Raw genomic sequence first — 10,837 nt, 5'->3', positions numbered from 1 at the left:
GTCTGCACATCTGCGCAGGCTTCCTCCCTAGTTATTTGAAAGATCATAGATGTATGATACTCCCTCCGTTTTATATTATAAATCGTTGGACTTTTTTCTTAATCAAACTTCTTAAAGTTTGACCAAATTTGTAGCAAAATGTAGTAACATTTCCAATACGAAACAAACATTATATCAAAATATATTCAATATTAAATTTAGTGAAACTAATTTGATGTCGTAGATGTTGCTAATTTTTTTCTATAAACTTGGTCAAATATAAATAACTTTAACTAAGAGAAAAGTCAAATGATTTATAATAAGAAACGGAGGGAGTACAGTATATCTTTACAAATAGCCTGTAAAGCATATTATTGACAAAAGCATGGCGGAAAGCAAGCGCCGGCCAGGATCACCGATCACGTAGCTATATTATACGTATATAGTGTGAGGCTGGCTAACTAATTAGCTTTGTCCGGGGTGTTTGTTCTGATCCTTGTAGGCCTTGACGGTGTACCACGTTTGCACTATGGCACACACAAGTATGGCAATGGCTGCAAGGGCACCCAGCGTAACAAGCGGGTTCTTCCAATCCTTGTGGAGGAACAGCTTCGCCCACAAAAGCCAGGACCAGCTCCGGCAGTGTGCATCCAACTCGTGCCAGTCTGACTTGAGGTAGTCCTTGCTCTGGTCGTAGATGATTTGATCGCAGAGCATGCTTAACTTCTTGGCGGCCATCTCGTGGTTAGCCTCCGTGTGCACGATGATACCCCTTCTCACGAGGAGGCTGACGTCCGCACTGGTGGACGCCACCTGCGATATGAAGTTGCAGTAAGCGGTGACATGGCCGCCAAGGTGATCGTTCATCTGCTCCAGTAGCATCAGGTTTCGCAGCAGCATCCAGCTCTCAGGGTTCAGCTGCAGCTTGGGTATCTCCACTACACGGCCGCGTGCGCGGACCCTGACATCCGAGATGCACTGGAAGTCGCCGTTTCCTCCCTCGCTGTCCAAATCTCTCTCCTTGAACTGCACCAGCAGCTCGCTGTATTCTGTCGCTCGCCGCCAACGGCCCAGCTTGTGGTCGTCTCCTTCCCGATCCGTGTCCGTTGGCTTGAGCAGCTCGTGGCACATGTGGAGGACATGGTCAGCTTTGCCCGGATCGCTCACCTTCCTCTTCGTGTAGCGATCCAGCCCATACTTGATGTACCGACCGATTTCAAGTAAGGGAACGTCGCCGTTCATACCCGGGTAAATAAGCTGGTAGATTGCCCGCACCACAACGAAGGGGAGCTGGTTCGCGTAGAGCAAGATGTCATGCCACCAGAAGAGGTTGTCCCAGTTGCTCGAAACAGTGATGGAGGAGTTTTCATCTGACAACAGTGCTAGGGTAATTAGTAGGAAGCATCCATCAGTCATCATCATTTCACAGAAAGCTTGGCCTTTGTCGGGGAATGGGGACGACCTTATGTCATCGTAATACATCCTCACTTCATCTTCAATCCCTTTCATTTTGTCAAGTAATAAGTCGGCGTCCTGCTTCAGATATTGCAAGCGCGACTTGACTACGCTCACGCACTGCTCTTTCCATAGGTTCGACCGTGTCTGCAGCCCCTCGCTCCGATAATGGTAAGGACCGATTGATACATAGCTCGGCTCGTGCTCCCTTTTGTCTGCCTTGCAGATTTGCTCGTGGACCTTATAAAGGCGGCATCGTCTAACATTATCGCCTGATCTTGTATCTGCATGTTAATTAGTTACTACTACCTCCATCCCAAAATGTTTGACGCCGTTGACTTTTTTAAAAATGTTTGATCGTTCGTCTTATTCAAAAAATTTAAGTAATTGTTAATTCTTTTTCTATCATTTGATTTATTGTTAAATATACTTTTATATATACATATAGTTTTACACATATCACAAAATTTTTTGAATAAGACGAACGGTCAAATATGTTTAAAAAAGTCAATGGTGTCAAACATTTAGGGAAGGAGGGAGTACATATTTAGCATGTCAAACAACGACCTATAACTTTTACACTTTGCATCGATCCTCCTGCAAAACATATTTTAAAAAGTGAAAACTTATCCCAAGACCCTCAAGGCCTTGTTCGGTTACGTCCGGATTCAATCCGGATCGGGAATAATAAGTATAGTAAGAAATTTATGATAGATACAATAAGATATTGGGATTTATTCATAATCGGAAACCAATTTACTCATGATAGGAATAATAAGAGACCGGGAATCAATCCACTAGTCAAGAGGTGTGGAACTAATCTGGATGTTTTATTGTACCTAATATGAGTAAATTAGTTCCTGACCCGAAATAAATCCCGGTCTCTTGTAGGGGTGGGCAGATTTAGACCGAACCAAAGAACCGAACCGAAAAGACGAGACCGAAAAAACCGAGACCAAAAACTTCGGTTAGTTGTTCGGTCCCAGCCATTGAAAGACCGAATTTATTTCGGTCATTTCGGTTATTGGGCTCGGTTAACCAAATTAACCGAATTGACCGAAAATTTGGTCCAATATGCCAAGAGCCCAATAAACCCAGTAGTACTAACCTTAGATTCAACCCTATCACTTGCCGGCTGCCGCACGCCCGCACAGCCGCACTCCCAGTCTCCACTGTGCGGCGCCGCATCCCCATCTCCACCGCGCCGCGCAGCCTCCGCCTCCACCGCACCGACGCCGCCTCCGCCCTCCACCGCGCCGCGCCGTCTCCGCCGGGCCGCCTCCGTCCTCCACCGCCGCGGCCGCCGCCTCCGCCGCTGGGAGTCCGCCCTGCACCGTGCCGACGCCGCCCTCCACCGCGCCGCCTCCGTCCTCCATCGCCGCGGCCGCCGCCTCCGCCGCTGGGAGTCCGCCCTGCACCGCGCCAGCGTCGCCCTCCACCGCGCCACCTCCGTCCTCCACCTCCGCCTCGACGCCGCCTCCAGCCAGCTTTGTACTGTGTGTGTGATTGTTGTGAACTTCAGTTTTGACTTTTGAGACCTGTGCTATTTAATCTTGCATATTATCTTGTATTTTTGTTAATTGTTATATATATATATATATATATATATATATATATGTGTGTGTGTGTGTGTGTGTGAGAGAGAAAAAAGTGTCTCAAAAGAGGAAAGTCCTGTCAAAATTTTTCATTCCAAACTTACTCTGAAAAATTTTTCGGTCAGACCGAGACCAAGACCAAATTTACCGGTCCTGAGTTTTTTTTTAATGAAATTCGGTTCTGAATTTTCAAAAACCGAAATGACCGAAGACCGAACCGAGACCGAATTTTTCGGTCTGACTGAACACCCACCCCTAATCTCTTGTACCTATTATAAATTTCTTATTATCCGTACCTATCATGCCCGGCCCGGAACGAATCCCGGCCGTGTAACCGAACAAGGCCTAAGTTGGCGTCAGATCTATTGGCGCCAACGACCCTGTTGCTGCCTAGGAGGCACGGACCGTGGCAGCTCGATCCGCTATTGTTGATGCCAACTCAGCTATTGTGGACGCTGACTTGTTCGGAGGTCAGGTCCAGCCTCATTGGCACAGAACGCGACACACGAGTCCACCTGACCTGTGTGTGCTTTGTGGGCAGGAGCCGGAGACCTGCGACAATTTGGTCTCGGGTTATGACTCCTCCCGTGCAGTTTAGAGAAAAAGTCTTAGTGAAACCGACCTCTAATATTGTACATATCGTCTAGTTATTTATCCACATGTAATGCATATAACACATTGCCATCCATTACACTTGCCCCAATATAACATAATAATTATACTCTATTTATTTATTTTCTTTCAATCTATTACCTATTTGTTTCATTTCCGTTGAAATTCATGAAGAGGTTGCTCTTACATATATAAGGGGTATATCTTTCTCTTTCTTTTCTCTTTGACTCCTCCACTCACCATTTAATTCTTTGTAATGATATCTTGGAGCTTGCGCTTAGATATCTATGTATTAATTTACTCTTAGAGCACAGTTTGCAGTCAATTTTTATAATACACTAGATGCTTAAAAAATTTAGTAAATTTTAAGACTTGGAAAAAAATTGAGGAATCCATAACATAGTAAATTATAACAGTAATATCCATAATATAGAAAAATATTTTCTGTTGTGTAGAGCACCATGTCTACTGAGTACTGACACTATAAGATAGAGGTCGATTATAATGCCAAAGATTGATCAATATAGTTATGTATAAAATACAATTTTATCCATATAAAAGGTAGCTATGAGTTTTATATGAAAACCGAGTTTACTTTTAAAATCTATATTATATCGTATATAAAATACAATAGTATTATTCAATTCTAACTATAAACAGAAACCAAGAATTGTATTAAATCCAATTCTACCTTTAAACTCTACGGAAACGAAAGTTATTGATGTATATCAATTCTAGTCACTAAAAAATGATTTTTTACAAGCCTAGACATTCCTTTTCAGAGGCGGATTAATGCCATGGTATATAATAGATAAAATGCCATTAATATCTAACCACTTAGCAATGGGACATGCAAATGCAATGGTTGCTCCAATTTTAGTGAAAAGTAAAATGGAATTGCTAGGGAACTTTCAAAAGTTTTTTGCTTCCAAAACTTTCATATTTGTGGCCATTAGATCGCCTCAAGATTTATGCATCTAGGGAAAATTTGCTAGAAAGAATTTTTCACGCACGTTACGTATAAGATCCCGATGCTAGCCAACTAAACTATAGTTGAATACATGTTTTATATAAGTCATATTAATAGTTGCAATGCAGTTATAGTGTAGTTACAATGTAGGAGTAATTACAATTCAATTATACTATAGCTACATCTGGAAGTTTTTCATAAAAAACTTGTGGTAGTTTTTTAGATACTCCCAAAGTAAAAACTAATTCTTTTACGAATTTATTATATTTTCTCCACATGGTTCGATTTAGTCCCTATTAACATTTTCTATTTCTTGTTTTATTTTATACCACTCTTATTTCAAGTTCAAAAAATAGGTGTTATGGATAATTAAATTGTTGGTTTAATTATTAACAAAACAGTGGTACTAGTTAGATTACAAATCATAAGTGTAGCCTAAAAATGCATGTTTGATAGCATAAAGAAATAAGGAGGGGTGGAGGTGAGAGTGGAGAGCTCGAGGCAAGAGGGAATGGGATGGGTAGTGTTATGTTGTGCGTATGTGAGGGGGACAATGAAGTGGAGGAGAGGGGTTTTTTTTCTATTTTTTCTATAATTTAAGTGAAAATTGATGATCTAATATTTTTTTCTCAAAATTTCTAATAGGTTATTTTAAGACTTAACTCATGGTGGGTTAGATTTCTATGATTTTATTTTTAATTTTTAAGATGTAACACGTATTGCTTTAAGTGCACTATAGGGGATATACGATGATTTAAGATAATATAATACTTATTATCATCCTTTAATAATGTTATATTTTTTGCTATTTGGTTGCCATGCCCATGCATAGTGTCTATCTTCAAAACATGTATTTTCATTTTTATACACTGAAATATGGGTACTTTGGATCTTAAATTATTTCTTTAATTACAAACAAATAACATTTCAAACAAACTAAAAACCAAAGATAACTTAAGAATTATAATAATTTAGCCTGCTAATTATTGATCATTTTTATATGAAATTTTTAATTAGATAAAAATTAGAAGACGAGGGAATTGAATATGCGAGGAGAGGAAGAGAGAGTCGAAGAGGACAGAGTACATCTGCATATAATTATAATATTTTTACTGGTTTACTGTGTTTTAGTTACTATTAACTTATGAACTAAAAATAGAATAAAACTTTTATTGATTGATTAAGATTTATTACTACAATATATTCCTAGTAGATATTAAAAATATGAAAATTACAAATATACAAATCTAATAATGTTATTTTGACTTATTATAATGTCGGAATAGGCCACGGCGATAAAATTTTTTAACATTACTCAGAGTTATTTCATTTTACTTTTTTCATTGTATATCTAATTTTATTATTGGAAATTATATACGATCATAAAATTTGTATCATTATTTTTTCATAATTTTATAATTATTTGAATGGCTTGCAACAGTCAAAAAAAATGTAAGCCTAAAGTGATATATTTCTTTTCAAAGTTGAGTTTCTAAATGTAAACTAATCTATAGATATAAGCAGATCACAATGTAGTTGTACGATTTAGATGTCATGGTTGCTTAATTTTTAGCACAAATTGTGCTTTGTAACTAATATATTTTGGGAACAATACTCATATTTAGGTTCATTTTACTTTTATGATTGTAGATCTAATTTAATTATTGTGACATTATGTACAATGACAAAATCTATATTATTATTATTTATTCAATTTTTTTAATAATTGTTCGTAAGGCAAACAAAAGTCAAAAAATTATATCCGAGAAGTGACACATTTCTTTCCACAATTGAAATATTGTGAAATTTGGTCTTCGGCTGCAAATTAAGTCATAAACAATCTGAACACATAAGCCGATCATACAATTTAGATGGTTAATTTAGGATTTCATGTGATGGTGTAGGAGGAAGTTTAATGAATTTTTCAAGTATATTAGTAGATACTACCTCCATTTTTTAATATAATTAAGACGCTATTGAGTTTTTTTATAAACTTTAGACCATTCATCTTATTCAAAAATTTGTGCAAATAAAAAAAATTAAGCCATGCTTAAAGAAACATTTGACGAAAAATCAAGTCACAATAAAATAAATGAAAATTGCATATATTTTTTTAATAAGATAAATGGTCAGCCGTACCTCAAAAAGTCAGCGGTGTCGTATATTAAAAACACGGAGAGAGTAGATACTAATAGATACGGAGTAGATTAGAGGCAGTAACACGGAAATTTTTTCGCTACTGTACAAAATAGAAATAAGTACTCGTACGTGCGTTACGTACATGGTGGTGAGTGAAGATATCACAGAGAATTACCTTCTGGATCATGGGGTCGTTGCTGCGGTGGCCCTTGGCAATTGCTGATCAGCTCGTCCCCCGCCTCCTCACTGTCCGACGACGCCGCCTCGACTTCGATCGATATCTCTTCCGGTAGCGTACTGCCATTAGCGGTGGCGTACGACAGCGTCGGCGACCTGGGCGATCCACCGCCGTCGTCCGGGGAGCTAGGCGCCGCAGCTGGGTCCTCGCGTTGCGACATCCATGCAAACGGGAGAAGGAAACTACTACGTATGATTAAGGCTCTCTCACGACCTCGATCTGGCGTGTACATATGCTTGTGCTACGCAGCCGCGGCCAGCCACTCTTATATGCGTGGTTCGATCGATCCCAACACAAATGCCAACTATATAAAATGCCGCCAGTCTGGCCATATGCCCGTATGTATATTGAGAGGATGCACCGATCTCTGTTAAGGACGCGATCGAGAACAGAAATGCCTAGTGCAAATGTCTTGGCTTCTTCGCATAGTACTCCCTCCTTCCCTAAATGTTTGACACCATTGATTTTTTTAAATATGTTTGACCGTTCGTCTTATTCAAAAACTTTTGTGATATATATAAAACTATATATATACATAAAAGTATATTTAATAATAAATCAAATGATAGAAAAAGAATTAACAATTACTTAAATTAAATTTTTTGAATAAGACGAACGGTCAAATATTTTTAAAAAAGTCAACGGCGTCAAACATTTTGGGATGGAGGTAGTATATATCACGGCCACATGCAGCAAGGCCGTACGTGTACGTGTTATACATGAAGTTGGCTTTCTCCATATGGAGACCAGATCACTGACCAGCAGTGGTTGACTTAGGTCGGCCAAGTCTCCGACTCTCTGGCCGTACTACTAAAGAGTATTTTGAACGAGGAGTAACTATATTTATAGGGATATATTTTTTATCAAAAAATATTCAGTATGTATTTACATTATAAGTTCCTTAAATTACGGACTTGTTTGGTTTGAAGCTAATTTTTGTCCTACCGAAATCTTGGTAGTGCCAAAACCTTAACAAGTTTTGGCACTACCAAATTGAGTAGTATTGAATTTGAACTTTGTAGCAAAAAATTGGTAGCAAACCAAATATGCATTTGCTACTATTGAAGTTACCAAGAATTTGGTAGGGCAATAAATTAGTATCAAACCAAACAAGCCCTACATATGTAAATTTAGTGTATTTTGAATGTAAGTTTTAAAATTACATATGTAAGTCCCAAAATTACATAGTTATTACTTGTGTAAGTGGTGTGTAAATGAGATGTAAGTAGGGTGTAACTACACTGTAAATATATATAAATATATAATTACAACAACAAAGGAAGTTATTTAGCACGTTCAACGTACGCATGAACGAATCTTATGGAGATCAAACGGTCTAAAATCTGATTGGAATCTAACAAAAAAAAAAGCGTCGCCACAAATCTAGCAAAACCGTTTTGAATGTCAGATGACATCAACGGGTGCAGAGTAAAATGGTAATTACTAAAATAAAAATTATCGCAAGTTCTTCTAAAACAACTTTAAAATATAACCATAATAATATAGTTTATAATGTAACTGAAATATAACTACAATGCAATTAATCTCTATATAAAAGTTACCTACTAAGGAACGTAATTTTTACTACTTATATATATATAGGTTAGATAAAGTTTGAATAATTTATAATGTAGTTATAGTGTGAGTAAGCACGATATAACTATATTACAAATTATACTATAATTACATTAATATTTGAAATTTTCATAAAAAAACATGGCATGTTTAACATTAGACCACTCTAAAATGCACTCTATAAGACAAGATTTATCGGTTGTGTGCATCACTTGATGTAGAGGCTGGGATTTTTATTCTATTATCTAAAAAATAAATTCACTGTAGCTGATGTTAACTAATTCTAAGGCTCCGTTATTCTTAAGTCCATGACAATATGGATTATTCATGCCACACTTCTGAAAATACGATTTATCTAAGAAAAAATATTCTACATCAATATTTCATAGATAACTCTTTTTAAACTATATATTCTCTTAAAAAAACTCATTCTAAACTAGTATTTGTTTATAACCTATAGTATTGGATAAATATATATCAAGATGGCAGTTGAGTTCATGTGGCCACCATCCATAAACTCAACTGCCATCTGCTAGACATACAGCACCCGAAATGTTAATTATCACTTATCCCCAAGGACAATTAATAGTTGTCCCGTATTTCCTATTGCAGATCTACAAAGCTGGGAAAGGCCTCAAACTCGCAAATAGAAATACAGGACAACTATTAATTGTAGATGTGTGCACCCAGGCAGAGGCTGGATTGTAAACACATTTTCATTATGTAAACAAAGATAGTCATACATAATTTTAAAATAAAACTAACCATCAATATTTGTGAAATATGAAATTGACATAATGAAGGAAAAACGATAATCTTAAGTTGTCTTTCCTCGCTATTTATTGTTTTTATATCTCACAAACGATATTTGCATGATTGTATAATATCACCCTTGTATGTGAGATTTTTCTAAAAGACAATTTTTCGAGCTTTTATTCATTAGTTTCATAATTTCCACTCTGTTATTGGTTTCTACTACGTATTTAATTACACTTCACAGACTGCAGCCTCAAGTAGAAGAGAAGTTTCTCATTTTTTTTAAGGAGCGGGGGGAGGTGGATATTTTAACCTAGAGAGGATGTCCTCTCTTATCGCATGTCATCCAAATAATTTTAAAAGATATTTAAAAAATAAGTAAATTTTATGAAATCACATATTTTAGGATGAAAGTTATAAAAAAAACCCTAGTATTTTAACTAGTGGCACATAACATCAACAAGTCTTATGATTCCAAAGTTTTACTGTAGACTTAATTACCTAAAATTCTATGTTACATAGAATATACATATATATATATATACATATATATATATATACATATATATATATATATATCAATAATAAGTGATATACCACTTTACAAATATACATATTTAAATTTGACTTATACCAGATGAGAAAATTAGATACTAAACTCTAACTAGTAATACAGTTGTTGTTATTTTTTTCTAAAATTTTCCATAATATTTAGATAACATATAAAAGATGACTTCAAAAAGGAGGATGCAGTTTCTGGAGGGACAAAATGACTTTCTCAGATGGAGCGCGCGGGAAGGATTAGTTCAATGGAATAGTAACATATGGGTATCAGGGCATCAATAGCTGGTTAGTAGGTTTCGGTCGTGGATGACAGTAGTATATACTATTACTATCTACTTACTCAATATGTTCTTTAAAAAAAATCTATTTAATTACTCAATAGCTTAGACGAAGTTGGTAATACTAGTAGACGACAGATGCCTTCTGCCTTCCTTTCTGTAACACGTAGATACTCTGACATCGATCGGTTTCACGTGATTAATTTGTCTCGTCCTGGAAAGCATCTTACAAGAAATTTTTGTAGTAGTAATACTTTGTATAGCTACTATAGCTAGTGTGACACTGGCAATTAAAGATAGTACTAATCGACCGCTCTCGACAAGAGTACAAATGCATTATTTGCTTGACTAGTGAAGACTCTCATTGTACAGGAGTATGTTACTGACAGGTGGTTAATTTGGCGCTGACAACCAGAGAACAGATCAAAACAGCAACTACTCGGTGAGTGGTAAACACGTGGTAATTACAAAATAGCTGTTCTATGAAAATAACATTTATTGTTTTTAAGTGAATGGTACTTTGGATCATCTTTTATGGTTACTAGTAATCATGCACGTGCAATGCACGTTTTCCATAATATATCACTGGAGTACATAATTACAACAATATTTTTGAAACTACATCTTCGAAATACAATATATTTAACCAAAAATTATAAAACATATATCCTCACAT

General features: G+C 36.6%; 1 protein-coding gene across 1 annotated transcript; it reads right to left on the bottom strand.

Moving 5' to 3' along the window:
• Positions 1 to 444: 444 nt before the first annotated feature.
• LOC127785903 (uncharacterized) lies at positions 445 to 7,148 on the bottom strand. Its single transcript, XM_052313250.1, has 2 exons — positions 6,926 to 7,148; positions 445 to 1,718 (listed from the first exon to the last, which is right to left on the bottom strand). Exons 1-2 carry the CDS (start codon positions 7,146 to 7,148, stop codon positions 445 to 447), a joined length of 1,497 nt encoding a protein of 498 aa, XP_052169210.1.
• Positions 7,149 to 10,837: the final 3,689 nt, after the last annotated feature.

This window comes from Oryza glaberrima, chromosome 10 (genome assembly GCF_000147395.1).
Source record: "Oryza glaberrima chromosome 10, OglaRS2, whole genome shotgun sequence".
Lineage (NCBI taxonomy): Eukaryota > Viridiplantae > Streptophyta > Magnoliopsida > Poales > Poaceae > Oryza > Oryza glaberrima.
The sequence above is the reverse complement of the archived record's forward strand: the minus strand, read 5'-3'. Positions and strand labels throughout refer to the sequence as shown.

Excerpts from the sequence above, each read along its gene's own strand:
- LOC127785903 (XM_052313250.1), bottom strand. The coding sequence starts at position 7,148 with ATGTCGCAACGCGAGGACCCAGCTGCGGCGCCTAGCTCCCCGGACGAC. Across the intron at positions 1,719-6,925 it reads ACGACCCCATGATCCAGAAG|ATACAAGATCAGGCGATAAT; the intron begins GTAATTCTCTGT and ends ATTAACATGCAG.